Source organism: Daktulosphaira vitifoliae, unplaced genomic scaffold, assembly GCF_025091365.1.
Source record: "Daktulosphaira vitifoliae isolate Bord-2020 unplaced genomic scaffold, ASM2509136v1 Scaffold_2, whole genome shotgun sequence".
In the NCBI taxonomy this organism is placed as follows: Eukaryota; Metazoa; Arthropoda; class Insecta; order Hemiptera; family Phylloxeridae; genus Daktulosphaira; species Daktulosphaira vitifoliae.
In genome coordinates, this window is record NW_026099573.1 from 14,134,814 (window position 1) to 14,156,611 (window position 21,798).

A 21,798-nucleotide genomic window follows, 5' to 3' on the forward strand; every position below is an offset into this window, starting at 1 on the left:
AGTTAATACATTTAAAATTATAACTTACAAATCTATAATCACTCCACTTGTTACGTTTATTTTGTGAATTACGTGGTTTAAGGCAATTTGATTATACCACAATTGTTTATAAAAATAAAACAAAACATAAATATAATTTTCAGCAAAATTAAAAATAATCAAATAATTTTGTAAAGTTATTAGGTTTTTGTGATTTTTTTCTGATTATTTAACAAAACAAAATAATATTTTTGGACTAGCATTTATGATAAAAATATTTTATTAAAAGTTAAATAATAAAATCTAATTCAAGACATTTAAACAAATAGCATGCAGAGGAGTTGTTTATCTAATACAAATATTTTTATTTACTGGGTTATTAGAGATCTCTAAGAATCTAAGCATTATTTTTACTTATTTTCTTATTAAGTTTTAAAAGATATGACATTGTTACTGCATTAAATGTACTTGAATTAATTTATATCTAGTTAAGTATTACAGTAATGTTTACTTTAAAAATTATGATATTAGATTTTTAGAAATTATTGAAAGAGTTATCTAGCATTTAATTGTATCTTAATCTTATATTTGTATTTTTATTTTCTAATAACAGTAATATTTTTTTCGTACATTAAAAGTTTACAATAAATATTAACAAGGCTTTATTTAAATTAACTGCTGGTGTAATTTAAATATGACATATGAAAAGCTATTCATAAATGTTAAATAATTTTTTTTTACCACATAACATAACATTTCAGTTTGTACTTATCGTAACGCATATTATTAATATCACAGGTAAACTTAAAAATTAAAATTACAGTGTAAAAAGTTATAGTTTTAAAACAAATAATAAACATGTATGTTACGTTATACATGTATATAACATGAAATAGTAATAATAAAATACATAATTTTCCAAGTAAAAGAATAGTTTAACAATTATACATTTTTTTTTTATGTTTATAACTATCAAATAATAAAAATATAATATTTATGTTCGTATATAAAAACACACTGTCTCCAAAGAGTACAATGTTAATAAAATTAATTGGCAATGTTAACAATCACAATGTAAGTAACTATTTAGGATTAATAATTCTGTAAACATAACCCTTATTGAAAATATTAAAATTTTAAATATTTCATTTTCAGTTTAAATTTTTAAAGATTTAGATAGAATATATAAAATTGTTTTGAAAATTGAATTCACTTGAAAACTTAAAGAATAAAACCAACATTAATTTATAAATTAACAAATATAACTTAATATCTTTAGATAAATAAAAAATATATACAATTTCCAATGAATATAGTTATGACTTAAACTTTAAAGCTTTTATATCATACATATAAAATTATTTTGGTAACAACGGTAACGGCTGTAATCCATACAAAAACGTATAACTGCAAAAGTATTAAAAAAACTATTTTAAAGCATTAATGAACACAAGATAATATTTTTAAATGTTTTGAATAACTCAATGAGATATCATTTATAAAAATGAATGATTAATTTACATTTGAGTTATTCATAATGTGATAAAGCTAATGCAATGTCATTTTATCTGTAAAATGTTGACTTGTCACAAGTAAAACTTATTTTGGTAATTTTTATCCTAAAAAAGAAGTTAAAGTAACTGTCATTCTAATGTATAATCAAAATAATTGTTGTAGAATGTTAAAAAATGATTGAAATATCCTTACAAAACCATAATTATGGGGTTTGTGTTAATCTGTTTAAAAAAATAGTAATAAATTTTATTAATTTATTTGACTTATATAAATAACAGGTACATACTTCAGACACTAAATATTTAGGTTCCCTATCTTACATGGTCTTATTAACAACCATTATGACATATAATATCAAGTGAGTTACTAGGAACTTAAGAGTACTGGATTTGGTCCCTAAATTAGCATTGAATATTAAAAAATATATCTCAAATTTTAAATTGCTATTTCTACAATGTACCAAAAAAAAAAAAATAAAGTACAAAATTTGTTGTCTTATTAATTGTTAGACGGCTAGTTGGAAATGTCAAAAAACATTTAAGATAATAACATTGACAAACATTTTAAATCTAAAATCTATAAATATAATACATTTTTATTATTAAGTATAACATCTAATATTATAATTTTTACATAATAACATAATTAAACTTATTAAATAACAAACTAACTTATAACATATTAATCTTACATACTATATATTATTAAAAAAATTGTGAAAATAAAATGATTTTGAAATTTTATGAATATAACACTATATAGTATGCATGGTTTTAAAGACTAGATAAAATATGTTTTGACTTTTAACTAAATGTTTAAAAACTATTGAACAATAGTAAACCAACAAATGAGTCGAGAAAGGAACACCTTAATCAAAGAACAAAAATTCTTCTTATCAAAGGATTTTTTTACAATTGTATCTTTTATCATGTTATACTAATGTTACAAGACATCGTTTTTATGACCAAATACAGTTTAGTTATGCTTTTAATGAACTATTATTCATAAACCAACTTTTAAATCATAAATGAATGTTAATCGATTCAATTGAATTAACAAATATGGTTAACATTTGTGATCTATGGAAGACTGACTAGATTCAAAAGTTCTACTAGATGGAACTATTGTTGTTGATGAAAAACTTGACTAAACCCAGGTAATGTAGTGGTACCAGTTTCGGATGATTCTCTTAATAATGCCGTTAATATATCTGATGATGAAGTTAAATACTCACTAACTCCTATTTGAGATTGTTCAATGGTTACATGATGGGCGGGCTGCTGTTGAATTATTACTGAAGATTCGTGTTCACTTAATAAAGAAGATTCAGAATCTAATGATTGTTGTGGTATTATGTCAATTAGATGGGTTAATCCAGGAATATCAGTACTATTTGTCTCTTGGTATGCATTTGGTAACTGATTAGTTAAATTAGTATTAAATTCTTTCAATTCATCAACTGGGTAGGACGATTGAGAAGTGTAATTTAAGCTAGGATTTTCACCATGAGAAACAATTGTTTGAATAACAGAAGAATTTTCCCCGTAGTTAAAGCTAGTTATTTCAGATGAATGAAACATTGGAATTTCCGAAGTTAGATTTTCTTGTTTTATTAAACTTCCACTTGTAACAGTTTCTGATATTTTCCTTTCTAATTTATACTGTTGACCATAAGTTTCAAGATATACAGTTTCAACAGATTTACATTTATACTGATCATTTGATTTTTTTGGTTTAGATTTTTTCAATGTATTAATATTATGACTTTTTTTAATATGCCTAGTAAGATGATCTTTGCGTCCAAAACGTTGTGGACAATACTGGCATAGAAAATCCCGTAAACCAGTATGGACTACCAAGTGTCGACGAACATCTTTTCCTGTGTAAAAACAACGGTCACAGAAATTACAACGATACTTTTTGTCAGCTGGTGTTTTAATAACTCTAGATCCTGAATGGATTTTTAAATGATATAATAGTTCATCTTTTGATTCAAAAACTTTATTGCATATCTTGCAGTCGAGAAATCCCTCTTCGACAGAATGCACTGCAATATGTTTACGGTAACTTAGGACAGAGCTATATTCTTTAGAACACCCGGGACGATCACATTGTAATGTTCTTTTAATAGGATTATGAACTTTTGCATGGTTTTTTAAATGATCTTTTCTGTGAAATGTTCTATCACAAATGTTACAGTGATATTGACGTTGATCAGAGTGTATTAATACATGACGTACCAATTTAAATTTGGAAGAAAATGCTTTAGAACAATGTTTACATACAAATGGTTTTTCTCCGGTATGAGAATAAGAATGTTGCGTCAATTTACAAGGACTGGTAAATGATTTGAAGCATAATTGACAGACATGCCTTCCTCTCAACATTTGACCAAAAGTAGGTAATGGTGACTGAACAGATGAACTACTTTGTCCTTCACCACTTTCAATACACTTTTGGTCTGTTGATTTTTGTACATCAGATGAAGTCACAGAATTTTCAGGTGTTTCATGACTTGTAGTTGCATCAAATAATTGGCGTTTACAAGCTGTAGTTGGTAACATAATTTTACGATTTTTCTTTTTTGGTTGGTTAGCCAAAAGAATTGGTTCATTTGATGAAATTGGAGTTGATGATAAACTACAGTTGCAAACATTTTGTTGACCGACTTTATTTTGAGTTGGTTGATTACAAATTGGACAAAGTTGAACAAGACGCGACCGTAACTGACGTCCTGGAGATACTTGTTGTAAATCAGATTCGTGTTTTGGCCATACAAGGTGGTCTGAAAGTTATAAATTGATAAATATTTTTGAATTTGCAATAAATTAATATTAATTTAAAGTTTAACTGTGTAAGTACTAAATACTATAAGTTAATTAGCAGCTCCTTAAAATTAAGTATAAGTTGAATTTATGTAATCCAGATTAGGGCTGGTACTAGAGATGTGTAAGGTGTGCATTGTGGTCAGGCGCTTTAAAGGCGCAAACTAGGTTGTTAAGAAAAAATGTAATATGAGTCAAATTGTTTAGCACGAGGCACCTCAATTTTTAGCACCAGATTTGAAATAAATAAATATTCCATATTTTTTTAAAACTCTACCATATATGAATTAAATAAGTATTAAATTCATCTAAAAATTTTAAAAGTATATTATACCTTGTATATTATTTTTATAAGTTAGTAATAGGAGGGATGTACTTCAGACATTGACTGTAAATCTCAGAAATAGTTCTTTATAATCAGTGTTGATTAAAATAAGGTATGATTAAACAAAATATTAATTCTAACCATATTTTAATTTAAGTTTTAATATTTTATATAGAGTACTTAAATCTATTTGACAACACTTATAAAACTAGATGAAACTAGACCTTTATATTAGCCAAGGCCAAAAAAATTTTGGATTGCACTTCAGAATTTTGATTTTTATTACTATTAACGATAAATAATAAAAAATATGCTTTGAATATATTCTAAAGATGACAATTTTTATTTTAAAAAATCTCATAATGATAATTAAATCAAAAGTTATAACTGTTATCAGTTAGATCTAAATCACTTTTGTTGTCTTTTCTTTATTCAATAGTATAAAAATTGTTACAATGTATCGTTTAACTTTAAGGATGCCTCCTTAAAAATTATCCTAATTATAAGTAAACCAAACTAAATTAATAAAAAAACCTGATTTATTAAATTTTGGTTAATATTCTCAAAAACATTATACAATAAAGATAATAGGAAAACTATTTAAAAAAAATCATACAGAATAGAATATACAAGAGTTTATTTGTTCTGAATATCTAACTAAAAAACTCAGTACAAATAATATGTTAAGATGTAACTTTATTTTGCATTTAGATAACAGAACAAAAACTATACAAGGTCAAATATATTATATTGTATACTCAACTGATGGACACAAATTCAATATAAATAGTATACATTTATAAGAACAATATTAATTAATTAAAAATGTATATAATTTATTAGTTTATAGAGGGGAAAATACTTAATATTGTATCTTACCTTTAGATCCCATACCGAAGGCATATTCCTCAAATTTTTTTTTGTATGTTCCTTTGATTGCGTTAGCTAAAATAATTCAACTTAAAATGACAGTTTAATTACAGATGTAATTTGAATCATTAGATATATTTGAAGGCGAATATTGCAACAAAATAAAATACTAGCATTTTTAAAGAAATTAAGGTACATCTAATATTAAATGAATTTCTGCATATGTCAATAAACGTTCTACAGTACAGTATATACTATGCAATATTAAAAAATATAGTTTATAACATGAAGTCACTAAAACTGAAGTCTGCAGTAGAAGAACTAGGCGTATTATGTAGCTGCTACTCGCTAGTACTGACCTGTATAAATCATCAATCTAGCAGTTGACAAGCATTTACAATAGAGGATAATTATAGAAATGGTAACACAGATTATGAAAACGATCGACAAATTTACAATAAAAATCGGTAATACGTAAACTTTTTTTAAATCTTTATTTTAACATCAAATAAAACTGCACAAAACGAGAACAAGCGATTTTGCATTGTTATCAAATGCGCCCTTGAGCAACAGTGGCTAGTGCATTGTTTTTGTTTTGTTGCGTTTTTTTTACTCCTACTGCGTATCACAGATAAGACTCAGCGCTACTGTATGCGCTGTGAGCGATTTGTCACTACTCGACTGCGACTATTACGAACCGTTACCTACTTAAGTATACCTATACATATCGTATATTACATCTATCACAGTAGTACATGTAACAGTGTTATATATATATATATGTATAAATTATACATTTAAAACCAAACCATATGTTTCTTTGTGTTTGTGTGTCGTTTAGCAGTCAGCTGTTGTACTGGGGACTGGGAACTGTAGTGCGTCATTTATGAATTGCGCCTGTTTTGATAGATGAAAATTTTCTAGAGTGATGTTTATTTATGTATATATTATAGATAAATAATTGACGTTGATATATTCGAAACAAAAAATAATTAATTGTAATTTTTTTTTACAAACAAAATAGCCTGAATAAAATTTATTGAGAACAAATACGACATAAATTTTTATAAATAACTGTTTAATAACAATGTCACAAAAAAAATGGAAAAAATACAAAACAAAATATCTATTTTGATAGTTTATTATTATATTTTCATTTAAAGCAGTGGTCGGCAACCGGCGGCCCGCGGGCCGTATCCGGCCCGCGTGGCTATTGAATACGGCCCGCTTTAAATTCTAAATCGACTAATTTAATTGAATATCATTTTGTATAAATATAATTGAACGTTGCGTTTTTGGTACGAGTATTTTATATAAGTCATATTATTATTTTAAGTTTTAGATAGTATTTTTTTGCATAATAAATAATGTAATTATAAATTTTTTTTTTTTTATCTGGCCCGCGAACTCTTTTTAATTTGTAAATGTGGCCCGAGAATTAAAAAAGGTTGCCGACCACTGATTTAAAGTATACGGAGTAAATAATTAATAACAACAATTATAAGTATACTAATTACAAACAATTTAGTATGTATTGAAAAATACTTTTAATAATCAATGAAAAAATAAGTAATTCAGAATAGGTATAATAATAATAATGAATAAACTAAAATATTAAATATTATACAAAGAAAAGCGTTATAGATAATAATCATGGACGGAAACAATCACATTCTGATCTTTATTTGATAAAAGACACAATTTTTAAACTTGTAGATAAAGTTCTAATTTGACAATTTTAAACCAAAAAAAAAATTACATGACTAGTAAAAGTAAAATAAAAGGCACATCCAAAAATTAATTTTCTCATATTACATTAATGAGATAAAAATATGCAGAAGTTATTATATTTATCATTATAATATATGATAATATAAATAAGGTAACAGTAATGTAAAATCATAGTTGACATAGTAGACATTTTAAATGGAATGTAAATTAGTACATGAAAAATTTAACAATTAGTTTGGTACTTATATATTACAATATAACAATGCTAAAATGTAAAAGATTTAAGTAAACATTTTGGACGGATTACATTAAAAAAAATAGTCTATTAGTTCCATCAAGCATTAGTTCAATAATAAGGCACTACAAAAAATATTGCTTAAGTTATGTTAGTTCTAACATATATTAATAATAATTATTCAATAATTAATATATTAACTCGATAATACTATTATAAAAAACAAATGGTGAAAATTATACCCGAAGAAGCCAATAAAATGAATAAAACAAAGAATCAGGAACTTGAGCTAATAAAACTAGTCAAAAAAATACTATACAGTTATGAATACTATAGTAATAGTAATAAGAATAATATTGATAAAATTAAAAACATTTAAAATTGAATATAATAAAATTCTTTGGTAAAAAATTTCAACAACTTTAGATAGTTAAAATTGATATTCAAAATAGAATTAAATATATATAAAAAAATTAAAATAATAATAAAATATTTAAATTTATTACAGTGTTAACTGCAGTGAAAATAATAAATTATTTTTAAAATTTCCACAAAGGAAAATAATATTTCATTTAAATTATACACAAGAAGTATATGATTTACCCTGTTTCTATTATTAGTTACTTACAAGGCACGTAGTTATTTTATGTTCACACTGCTTAAAAAATTTATACCAACTCTATCATAAATTATTGTTTCTAAATCGTTTAATTTAACAAAAAACTAATTTTTTGCCTAATAGATTTTATACATCAGTCTTTGATGATCGTTTCTTAATCACATCAATGAGTATATCCAAGTACTCTTGAATACTGTTTATTGCAGAACTAGAACCAAGTTGAGTAGAAAAAATTCCGCCTTGTTCAACAATATGCTCTAATTGGTGTATAACAATAGTTACATCCTTTTTAGATATACGTCCATTTTCTGAAACACCGATACCATTAATATGGTCCAAAATTCTATCAGCTGTTTGAAATAATTGATTAGCCATCAAGGATACATGATCTAAAATAAATATATTTTAAGTGTAAGATTATTATGATAATTATAATGAATAAAATTGATATACTTTTTATATTTTTTTGTTGATTTTCATTGATTTTTAATTTTTGAGATACGTCATTTCGATTTTTATGCTTATCTAATAATTTGCTGGATGGACTTTTCAAATTCATTTCACTGACACTTCTAATAAGAGATGTTGAGTTACGTCTAATAAATTTAACACAGAAAATTGAAAAAAAAAAAAAAAAAGGATAAGAAATATGTGAATTGTGATTAAAATACCTAAGCTTTTCAGAATTATGAAATTTTATCTGAGATGATACTGGAATTGACCTATTATGTAATGATGTAAAAAACTCTTCAGAGCTAGAATCTTCATTGCGCCCTATTGTGTTTAAAGCATCTATAAAAATGAATTTCAATATTTAAAAAATTTAAAGAATATTTTCTACATACTAAGGAGGTAAAAGTGTGATTATAAAACATGATTAAGAAGAAACAAACTTGTGGATTGTGAAGTTGTAGAACTTCTGCGGCGTGAAAGATTTGATTTATTAACAATCATTTTATTTTGGGAAGAAATTGTGGGCCGCATAGCTCTGATAGGAATTCCGGAGTTTAATATTCCATTTGCTAGTTGACTAATATCACTCTCGGAATCACTCTAAAAATATATTTAGTATTAATAAAAATAATAATCAATAATTACAATCTTACAAAAACAGACATAAACAATATAACTAATTTACCTGATCTAAAACGCTAACAGAACTACTTCGTTGCATATTACTTGTTACTGATTTTGGTTTTTTTAATAAACTTCTAGGCATTGCTTTTTGATCTATAAAAAATATATTAACATAATAATTTACAATGAAAAGTTTAAATGTAACATTATAACTTGCTATATAATCTAAAATTATAAAAATTATTTAAAAGAAAAAAGATATTTAAAACACACAGAATAGTTGATTTTGGGTAATACACTTATTTTCTCAGAAACTAATAAAAAAATTTTCAACTGTATTATTAATAAAAATGTTTAATAGTTTCTGAAAAAATAAGTATTTCACCCACAATTTATCACTATGTATATATATATATATATATTCTTTTTTTGTTAAGACAATAATTATACATACTATTAAATGAGCTATTTGATGACCCTTCTCTTGAAGGTCCAGATGTAGATAAGTCTGTTAAAGAACATACTCTTCTTACTGTATTACCCATATTCATATGATTATCAACTTAAAAAAATATCACAATTAAATTGTATTTAATAATTATTTGATTAAATTATGATTTTTTATATCATACCAGTCAAATAATTGTTTCGAACTGGCAATTTAGAAGGTGATTTTCCAAAATTTCTACTTAAGTCACATATACTTTGACTAGATTTTAAGATTGAATGTGTACTTAACTATAAGTTCACATAAAAAATGATTAAAATTTTCAAAAAGTTCTTAATATATAATTAAATAATTTTATAGTAACATACATTTTGTAAAGTTCTTCTAGTTTCTTCTATTCTTTGCTGAAGTTCATTTCTTTTATTTTGAGACTCAATATTGGTATTCTGCTGTACACTAGATCCTTTGTACTGAGAAGATATACTTCTTTTACCTAAAAATAAAATTTGGTTATTTCATTAATAAAATTGTTTTATTAAATATACATATCATAATATAAATACATACTTGAAACATGGTTTTTATTATCTTGATGTACTTGTTCTACACCTCCAAGTGACTCAAATGTATTTTTCAAAAATTGTTCACGTTTTTCAATCAAATCCAATCGCTCATTGCTGTAATATATACTTTATATTATGAACAAGATTGAAAATGATATCAAATTATCATACAGTAAAAATTAAAAAAGAGGGTTAATGTGAATGTGTTAAAGCTTTCATGGATTGTCTTGTTGCTTGAAGTGCTTGAGGATATATGCCAGTATAGTTGCAGCCACCGACTAGCAACTATCACTCTGAAGATGGACTCTGCAATGAGTCCAAAACGTCAGAACTCAACTACAAACATGGATATATCCTCAATCACTTCAAGCAACAGGGTTAATGTGATCGAGCAAAAGATGATAAAATAAATTTTTAATACATTCAGTCTAGACCAAATAAAATCATTTATTTTTTCAATTTCTTTTAAATGAAAGTAATAAATATTGGTAAAAAATAGATAAAATAATACCATGTACCCCAGAAATCATCTAATAAATCACTTTAGAGTAATAGTTTAATCATTTTTCTCCAAGAATTGAAAGGGAAAAAATTTACCTCAACTACCTACCTAATATATTGAGATTGTGAAATTATTTGTATTGGTTTTTAGAATGTTCACAATGATATTATTTTTATTAAACTTTGTGTATTAAAGATTGAAAGATTTTATATTAACTGTTAACTAAACACTGTTTAAACACTTATTGTCTATCTATCGTGATAGATCTCAAATATTCTGCATGAGATCATTACAAAATGATCTAATAACATTGTAATACATAAGCTATTAAATAGGGCGTGAATTAGGTGCATTTATAAATTTTGTTTAAGTCACTTTGAAGGGTTTCAAGATTTGTACAACTTTGTTGTAAAATTATATAGTAGCATAGAAATACTTTTTGTTTCAAGAAGGGAAATCGACCCTCAATACAATAATCTTAATAACAACATATTACGAAATTCTAAATTCAATTAATAAAAGTTTGCACTAGTTAATGGTGTGTTCAAAATAACTTTTATAAACATTTTTTTAACAATATTTATAAATGCATATAAATCAATATCTTAAACAAATAATGCTTTAAAAAAAAATTTTAATTCACCTAGTAGAGAACATCATTAATTGACTTTTATCTGTACTTTCACCACTTGGTGTTGATGTAGCATCATCATCATCATCACTACCTTGGCTACCAGACATTGAGTGACTAGATAGATCAGTTATTCCTGCTGATAATAACCTATCTTTTTGTTTGACACCTTTTGATTTTCTTTGAGACATTCTTAGTGCAGCATCTGAATCTAATTTGGTAATTGTATAATCACTGTAACATTTGAAACATGACATTATTACTAAAATGTTGAATTGAAAATTTTAAATATTTTAAGTAGTTAATAAAATAATTACTTGATAAGATCATTACTATTTGAGGGGTAATAAATTATAGGATTATTAACTTTTTCATTTGATAACCATTCACTCTCGGAATCTTCAATATCTCCATCATGGTCATTGCTTTCTAGTTCCTAAATAATTAGTTTCATTTTTTATTCTTTATTCGTAAAAAATATGTACAGTACTTGCAATCAAGAGAAAGGATAGATACTCACTTCATTTTTAAAACTTCCTAAAGAGCTATCATCAGTATGATTACGTATACGATGAATATCTGATAAATGAGAACTTGATTTTTCAGACACCATCTAAAAAAAAATTATCTAGTTAATTGAAGAATATTAATAATTTACATACATATACGAGGTGCCTAGAGCCGAAGGGATCAAAGTGACTAAAAATTGAGAAATACATCCTTTTCAATGCGGTTTGATTTAATAAATTGATGATAAATATACTATATTTTTTATTCTTTCAATGAGTGTTTATATTATTATTTAGTTTTTCAATTATCTCGTTTCTTTCCAAAGTGACACTTTGATCCCTTCAACTTTGGATCCTCATATATCACAATAGATACATAAATTTAATTTAATAATTATTCACTTGAACAGTTGAATTTTCATCAAAATCATTTGAAACAAATACTGGTGGAATACGTTTTGTCTAAAAATCAAATTAATTTTTTTTTATAGCTATTTTAACTACTAAAAAAATAGAAAGACTTATACATTTAAAGCAATAGGTAATAAGTTAAATAAATTACCTTTTTGGGAATTATTAATGATTCTTTTTGGCTTTCAGGATAATTTGATCTACTGGTTTCAGTACCACTATCAACTGAACTATCATCCTTGAAGCAATCTGAATCATCTTTATTTATAGGAATTTGTAAAATACTACTAGGTTCTGATGAATTGGTAGCTCTTTGAGCCCATTGTCCTTTTGGTACATTTATTCGATTCATAGAAGGATTCAACTGGGTATCATTTTGCATATTATCAGAAAGAACTTGTTTTTTAGCCCATAAAGGCAATTGACCATCTCTAAAATTTTAACTTATAATTACTGATTGCATGTTTTTGAATTTAAAAATATTTGTTTTTCAATTATTTGAAAAATTAATTAAACTAAATTTTTCTTACACGGGAATACTAAATGAATTATTTTCTTTTTCTTCTGATATCTTATATGGAGGGATATTTCCATCAATAATTACTGGTTTAGGAAGTCTATATATAAAAAAAAAAAACATTAATTTTATAAATAAGTTAGAAAAATAAGTGTGAATAGTTTTATTTTTACTTTTCAGGTCGATTTCTTTTGAGTAAATTTGAATGTTTGGCTATTTCTAAAGGCATACGCCAAACAAATATACAGCCATCTCCACTAGCAGATATTAAGTGTTTACTATCATTAGTAAATCTTAATCCAGTGACTAATTCTGAATGACCAAACATTGTAGTTAAACAATCACTAGCAAGATAATCATAAACACATAATGTTTTATCTGTACAACTAGTAGCAACAAAGGAGCCACTTTGATCAAGAACTACCTGTTATTAAAAAAGAATAGTAGTATTAAATATATAATTAATAAAAAATATTAAGAGTTTTAATACTTTAATTAAAGATCCTTCATCTCCAACTGAGCCTTTAAAAGTTTTAGTATGTTTTCCCGAGGTAGTATTATATACTCGTATATTTCTGTCTTGACAAGCTGTCATAATATGTTTTTGTTTGGGATCAACTTCCATATCATAAAATGTCGTTTTTCCAGAAACAGAATGGTCATGTACAAAACCATTTTGATGATTTTTTTCACCATCCTGTAATTAATTATTATTAATAATATAATTTATTATTATTAATACTGTTAATATAAATTTATTAATATTAATAAATATAATCGAATAATTTTATTAAAATTATTTCATAATTTATAATATTTAGTCATTTGAAGATAAAAAAAATAATTTAGTAATATAAAATAAAATAAATTTACCTCATTATAATTTCTAAATATGATTGATTTATCAGCTCCACATGAAACCATTTGAAGTTTGTTCTGAGAGTTAATAAATCGAACTGCTGTAATAGATGATGAATGATCATCCAATGTTTGTACAAAATCATAATCCTATAAAAAAATATTTATTAATATACTTTTTATAGTTCTTATTTTTCTGTTTATGTATTTTAATCTAAAGTATACATACAAAACTTACTTTATTTACATTAAATACATGAATTAAACGGTCTCTTGATGCCGATGCAAATAGTTTTACTTTATCATTGTATTTGCTATAATCCAAATATAATACTTCAGCATCATGAGCTTCAATTAAACACACTTCTTTTAATGTTTTTAAATCATGTACTCTAAAAAATTTAGGAAAATTAAAGCAAAACATTTTATATATTATAAGAAATTTATAAAAATTGGCTAAGTAATAAAGTTAGTTCTTAATTAAAATACAAATATAGTTTAATATTACCGTATATTTCCAGAACGATCACCTGATGCAAGATGTAAACCATCAGGACTTATTCGTATTGCTCGTACTCCATTTCTTCCATCGTAAGAAGATGAATCACTTTTATCTAATAAACTCAATTCTGTATTTTTAAGATAATTTAATTCTGGGTCTATATATATGATTTTCAATAATTCCTAAAAATGTTATAAATTATAATTACAAATTAATCATAGTTAACTTTATTATAGATAAAAATAATACTTACATTGCTATAAATATTTTTTTGATATAAAGAGTTATTTTCAGAGTCTATTCTATCTAAATTCCAAACTCTAATTGTATCATCACTAGAACATGTTATAAAAGAATTATTGGGTACTTGTAAATTTTTCTCTAATGCAGGATACATTTCCACACCCCAAATACAAGCTGAATGAAACAAAAATGAATTTGATTTACCAACCTATAAATTAAACAACATTAATTAATTTAATAATAATAAATATTTATTATTATTTAATCAATTTTAAGGTTTATTAATTTGTTGTATTAAATTATTTATAATATAATAACAAAAAAATATATTATTAAAATTCAAATTTTTATACATTAATATTAACTCACCCTCTTGATATCTTTAACGTCCCAAATATATAAACTATGATCATTATAAACACATGTTAATTTTGTATTGATTTCATCATAAGCAAGTGCTATAGCATCAGGGTACTTCGCATTACTGGGGATACTCGCCATATGACTTAAAATGAATAAATTATTTTATAAAACTATCTTAAGTAATGTATTTCAAAATCAGTTACCTAATGTCATGTCCTTGAGCAACATCAACTCCTAAATAATGAGTTCGTGGTAATGTTGTGATAAATTGAAGTGTTCCAGGGTGGAAGCATCTAACAATACCTTCTGCACAACCAATAAAAATATAATTTCGTCCAATTGCCATACAATTAGCACTTGTTGTCTAAAAATGTTTTATAGATAAGTATGTAGATTTGCATACATATGAGGATGATTGTAAATAATGATTTACTTTTAATTCAACCCATCTATCTAATAATCTGCGATTGTTAAATTCACATAATAAACCTGATTTTGTGATTGCATATGTATAATCTTTTAAGTCATCATGACCACAACATACGTCTATAAAATCATTATTTCTTTGTTCACCTAAAATAGCAGATCGCCCCATCAATGGTACAGGCTCTTTATACTAAAAATAATTAAATTAAAAGAATGACTTTTTATAAAATATTATAGTATAAGTATAGAAACAAAAATTACTGTTGTTGATCTGGATGATTGTAAATACCAAAACTTAACATGTCTATTGCCAATTGTAATGAAATTGCCATTATCTGAGAATGCAAGAGCTTTGATTTTTGCAGATACTTTATTAGATGCATATTTTAAGTTAGATTTCCATTCCCAAACATTTACTATCATATCATGTTGTGACCCAACAGAGACTAAATATTTTTGGTTAGGAGAAAATGCCTAAATAATAATAAAAAAATTTATAATTTTTGTTAACTATTATATTATTAGATAGACTTTCACTTCATATTGTTTTTTGACTATTAGATATAACTTTTTTTATAATTTTATAATAATGTGTAATTTATTTATTAAATTAAAAATATAAACAAATCTATAGTAAATTATTCTGTATAAATATAAATTTAATCAAATAAAAGAAATTTTATTTTGATTACCACACAATTGATCCCATATTTATGACCTGGAAGTTCAGCAACTTGAGTTATATCAGTCATATCCCAAATTCTGACATTTGATTGATGACCACATTCTCCAGTTGCAAGATATCGACCATCAGATGAAAATGTTAAACAAGTAATTGATTTTCGACAAATATTTGATAAATGTGTTTCTGTACCCAAAATTGAGTTGTGGAATACCACAGTACATCTTAAAACCACATTTAAACAACATTTTATAATCATTTACAAAATAATTAATAAAATAATAAGTGTATATATATATATAATAAAAATTCCATTATTAATTTTAAATTATATAAAAGTTTTTATAATAAAGGGATATGTACTTATTTCTATGTATTATTTTATTAATATACCCAAGGTAGTTGAGATTAAGGTCAGGAAGAAGAAGAAAATTTAATAACTTTGTTAAACTTCGACAGCCATTTACAAATATAAGATAAGTCGTCGGTACAAATTTTTTTTTTTGTTAATTTATAGTACATAACATAAGTTTTAATTTAACATATGTTTAAAGGACACAGTAATTCCTGAAAATTTTCAAAAGTTAAAATGAAGATGAAGAAAAAATTTACTTTTATGAATAAGTTGCTACTTTGAATATACCCCAGAGGCCAGGTAAAGAGTCAGGTTTTGAAGAAATTTAATTCAAATAAAAGAGAAATACCTAAAATTTCTATATATAAAAGAATGATTTTGATTTGTTTATTTATGAAAAAGTTATGGCAGTTGTAAGAAAAAAATATCAAAATTTACCAATTTTTAAAATTGTAATTTTTTGTAGATTTCCTTCATTTACAGGGAACAAAGGAAATTTTTCCAATTTTAAAGGGCAATATCTTTTACTAGATACAATTTCTGATTTTTTAACAAATCGTTGAAGAAATCGGTCCAGTGAGAGCTAAGAAAAAGTAGCAACAGATGTAAAAAAAAAAACACATTATATTAAATTTAATATCTTCTCAGCTTCGCATTAAAGCTAAAACCTTGATAAGATTAACAAATTTATTATTTATTAAATTTTTTTTTGTATTTTAACAATTTATGTTAAGAGTAACATAGTGTTGTTCTGATCAAAAATTATTTTTTTAATTATTGGCTTGATATATGATGTTCATATTATATCTTTATAGTTACGGATGAAATTATAAACATACTTTCAAAATTTTAAAGAATAAAATAAGCTTTTAAAAAAAATTAAATTCAGACATTCCCCCGATCAAAGCTGGGTTTCTCTCTCTGTTAGTGTTTTATAAAACTTACCCTGCAGGATAAGCAATTGTTCCTGTATTGGTATCTACATCTAAAGAAGAATTTGTAGATACAGTTAATCCAATGACTCTTTCAAGTTTTATCTGAAAAAGATTATTTGATTAAAACTAATTAATATATCATTTTTGAAACTTACTTTACTACTTTGCAAATCACTAGATCGCCCACGCTTTAGTGTAGGTGGCCGTATTAGTTTACTATGCTGCATCTGAGGTGTTGAGTTTTCCATTTTATATTAAAATATCATAATAATTTACCATTAACTTGAAGTGATACACTCATTATAATAAAAAAATGTTTGTTTCATTTTCAAAACAATTTTGTTGTAAACAAAATTGTTCATAGTCTAAAAAATAATCTTTAAATAAAATCAACTAAATAGATAAATGGTTTCCAATTATTTTTATATAACTCAAATATAAGAAATATAAGTACTTTTAGGTTGTACAAAATACACCATATAGTTTATAATGAATAATTATGTTTTAACATTAATTCTATGACTTATAAAAAAAAATCAATAGATCTTTTACACATAACTGATTAACATATGTTATATTGAAAAATATTCAAATATTTATAAATTTCACTTTAGATTCATTAAAAATAAAACAAATTTAAGTTACAAAACAATTATAATATAAATACAAATCTTGTACAATGAGAACAACTTTTCCTTGTGAAATTAACAGTATTAACAAGTATTTTTTTTGAGATCAGTAAAATTTTACAAGAAATTAAAACATTAATTTTAATTTTAGTCTAAATTCTTATATAAAATTTTTTTTAAAAATTCAAGGTTACATATAAATATAACAAAGGTCATTTGATAGTAAAATATAAAATGCAAAGACAATAAAATGGGCTACACATTAAAAGACTTGTAGAGGATCTTCAACAAATTACACTTATTTTAACCTAATCTACCTTCAATAACTATTTTATTATTATAACAGCTAATTTATAAATTTGTTAAGACAATTTTGTTTTACGATATTAATGAGAAATTTCAATTAGTTAAATAAAGCTATATGCCAAAGAAAAAAGAAAAATAGATAGTTAAACGACGAAATCAAATGTAACAATATGTATTTACCTTCCCAATGATTTTAGAAAATACATAATTCAAGTTTACTCTAGTAGATAATAAAAAATATCAGAATAAAAGATTTCAGAAAATTTTAAATTAATTTTCAACTTTTTTTAATAAAGTTTTTTAAGAATATTTTAAGTAGTACTAAATTCAATTTTTAATGTTAATCTATTCAAATTGTTCAAACTATTGACAAGTAGGTAGGTACATCCGTTAAAGGAGATTAAAATAATTCAATATCGCCATCAATGTCAACCACATACACACCTACTTATTATTAAGACTTATAGTAAAATAATAAGGAAAATGAAGGGGTACTTACATAATATTAATAGAATAGCAAGTCTATATAGAAAATGATTATTTCTAATATTAGCTTTTTACTATCTTTGCAGCTCAAATAAAACAGATCTCAAAGCGAAGAAAAATGAAGAGCATAATTTAAGACCTTCAAATAAATCGAGTTCTAAATATGGAATTATGTGTGTAGGCAGGTTCACTGCTGATAGTGGTATGAAGTTGAAACCGAAAACTTCACAGCTGCAGTATTTTTCCTTTCATTCCTTAAACATAAGTAAATAATAGAAACAGAATAATTAATATTATTATTAATTAAAAATAAAATATAAAACACAAAACCTAACTATAGCTTAAAATGATAAACGTGAGCGCAATATTTGATTAGGAAAAAACAACACAGCAAATAAATTAATAAAACGATACAGGTGATATCGACGACGGTAGACCGCTGCGCAACGATGGACGAACCGGTTCACACTAAGCGTTTCGATCATTGTTGCGTCGTTTCCCCGCGCACTTCAAACCCTGTTTGTTGTGGTTTTTAAATATATTTTTGCACTTAAATCCAATGATATTTGAGACTTTGGTTTCAATATCTGTCAGATACATTTCATGAACTGAATAAGTAATATACTTGCTTACAGTTAGACTAATCAATCAGATGTGTCAGTGCACTTTGCAAGGTGTGAAATACATAGGCGGCATTTAAATGTAAATAATCTAATAGATAATTTTCTAAAAACTTCGAAAAAAAATAAGTCAATTTATACTGTGATAACTAAAAAAAAATTTAGCAGCGGTTGAATTGGACGGTGCGATTCTGTATATGGATGTCGAATGAAGCATAATTAAGTAGTAAATTTATTGTAAATAAAAACCATTACTAATGTACTTTGTATATATTAATTTGATTTGTTATTAAATCGTGTACTTGAACCATAATGCCAATAAACTAGGGTGCATAGATTATAGTTTATTATTCTATAAGCCTACACAAATGCAAAATCCGTCATATACCTAGGTAATAAAATAAATGAGGAATTTTTATTGTTAAGACTAAATTCATTTGTATAAGACATTGTATTGGCATGTCGACTTCATTTATGACGGGAAATGTGCAGTACATAATATTGTTATCGAGATAAGAGTGTACTAATATTAAAGATTAATGTGCTCTTAAATTAAATTACAAATACAAGTAAATTTTAGGATTGGTTTAGCAGCTACCTACTTAAGGCCAGTACTTGATTAACGTTTATAATTATGGAAAGAGAACTAAAAAAAGAAAAAATTGCGCTCCCGAATAATTTTTTTTTAATTTAGGAAAATTTTTTCAATGTTAAAGGTAATTTATTCAATTAGATTTTATTCAGGTTCATTTGGATTAAAAGACATTGATTAAAACTAAGCATATGAAACGGCAGACATCAAAAACAAAGGATAAAATTCCCACCTTTTTACACAATACGATTAAATTTAATTAAATTTAACCTTATAACAATAACACGAATATAAATCGAAAATATAGGTGAGGGGATCTATTTCTCTCCTAGTTATGCAACTGGGCTCAACTATTTTTAATAAAATAGTAAAAAAAAAGTAGGTATAGAGACGTTAAAAAAAGTAATGACAATTATAATGCAAACATGTTAAATCTTTTCTTTTTTTATAAATAATTATAATATTAACTTAAAAAAAAAAAAAGAACCCAGCACAGGAGGGTCGCAGCACAGTGGTGACTTGGCATTGTTGGATCAAGTATGATATCTGACAGTGATTAAAATCACTATAAAAAAAACACTTCGATGCAAATCTTTAGATAGTGTTTAATTTTAAAAAATTGGTGGATTATTTCAAAAGCTACATGATCTGCTATTTCCTTATTAATATAAAGTATGTTGAATGAAAAAGGGATTATTAAAAAATATTATTAATTTTCACACTAAAATAGCATTTGGTAGCCATTTTCACCGTGAAGACAAAATAAAGTTCGAAATTGTATTAATCCATACATTTTTCAAAAAGTTATAGCATTTTAATGTTAAAAATGTAAAATATAAAAATCGAGAATTTAACATAAAAATAGCATACGTTAGTCATTTTCACCGTGAAGACAAAATAAAATCCAAAATTTTTTTTTTTTCAAAACAAATTATATTACATTATCTTTAATTTAAGATATATAAAAAAATGTCAGACTTTCCGGAACACTTTCAAAAGTTAAGTGTAAAAATAAATTTTTTGTGAAAAAGTTGTCATTTTAAATCCTCTACTATGTGTTATAATACATACACCACTCATTATTCAGTAGTATATATGTTATTACCTATTAGTCATCAAATTAAAAATATTATTCATATTAATACTTTAAACTATTCCAAGAAATATGTCTAAAAATACATTGATATAAATCTACTGTAATAATTATAAGAAATTCTTTAGTTGTGACAAATTATCTATTTTAAGTAAAATAATATGTAATAAATAACACAAATTGAGTAATAAACAGATAATAGTAAAAGGTCGTGACACTTCTTGCATAGATAGATGAATTAAATTTAATATAAAAGGGCATAAAAACTGTCAATCTCTCTCACTACCACTTCACCTTATGAACTTTTAACGAATGCAAGAAGTGGCTTGACAAAATACGATTTTACATAGAAAATTGAAGTATATTCATTTTTTCAACATTAGTCCTGAAATCATTAAGGTAAATTCATATTCAAAGTAAATATAATGAGTACATAAATTAAGTAGGAAACCAGAAAAAGTAAAGTGATCTCTAGAATAAAATATTGTCTAAATAAATAAAGAGAATCAATAACGTTTGTACGAAGTTAGCCAGCCTAGTCTAATCTTTGAGTGGGTTAACTGTGTAGTCAATACTAATAAAGACTCTCTTGCGAAGATAGAGAACCCACTTGTGGTTCCTATACTACTCGAGGTTTTTATTGACTCGACTCACAGTCAGCACAAGCCTAGATAACTACTGGTACGAGTGGCGTTGTTGATGATTTATGTGTGATAATTAATCACAATAATTTCTATTTAAAATTATTATTATATTAATACATTTTCAAACATCACTTTGTTTTTCTATATTTTACATCTTCTCATATACCCTCGTACTCATATCCCGAGAGAAAAATTATATTGTATCATTTTCATTATTCAATAAATATTATAGTAACTCAATTATTCTCATGCTCATATAATACCAACAAATATAAATAATTTTAATAAATTATCCTTTTAATTACTA

General features: G+C 24.9%; 2 protein-coding genes across 2 annotated transcripts; both read right to left on the reverse strand.

Moving 5' to 3' along the window:
- Nucleotides 1-2,181: 2,181 nt before the first annotated feature.
- LOC126899016 (zinc finger protein PLAG1-like) lies at nt 2,182-6,201 on the reverse strand. Its single transcript, XM_050673493.1, has 2 exons — nt 5,524-6,201; nt 2,182-4,279 (listed from the first exon to the last, which is right to left on the reverse strand). The coding sequence occupies exons 1-2, from the start codon at nt 5,534-5,536 to the stop codon at nt 2,616-2,618; spliced, it is 1,677 nt and encodes a 558-aa protein (XP_050529450.1). The 5' UTR covers nt 5,537-6,201; the 3' UTR covers nt 2,182-2,615.
- A 370-nt stretch (nt 6,202-6,571) lies between these two features.
- LOC126899014 (mitogen-activated protein kinase-binding protein 1) lies at nt 6,572-19,015 on the reverse strand. The gene is made up of 30 exons (XM_050673488.1): nt 18,878-19,015; nt 18,556-18,796; nt 17,277-17,486; nt 17,132-17,223; nt 15,842-16,055; nt 15,411-15,623; nt 15,157-15,339; nt 14,927-15,087; nt 14,730-14,865; nt 14,371-14,568; nt 14,124-14,299; nt 13,854-14,007; nt 13,631-13,765; nt 13,248-13,454; nt 12,931-13,181; nt 12,771-12,857; nt 12,392-12,671; nt 12,232-12,291; nt 11,841-11,933; nt 11,638-11,756; nt 11,333-11,554; nt 10,192-10,301; nt 9,993-10,117; nt 9,809-9,914; nt 9,631-9,738; nt 9,238-9,329; nt 8,993-9,152; nt 8,771-8,891; nt 8,553-8,695; nt 6,572-8,488 (listed from the first exon to the last, which is right to left on the reverse strand). The coding sequence occupies exons 3-30, from the start codon at nt 17,367-17,369 to the stop codon at nt 8,226-8,228; spliced, it is 4,302 nt and encodes a 1,433-aa protein (XP_050529445.1). The 5' UTR covers nt 17,370-17,486; nt 18,556-18,796; nt 18,878-19,015; the 3' UTR covers nt 6,572-8,225.
- Nucleotides 19,016-21,798: the final 2,783 nt, after the last annotated feature.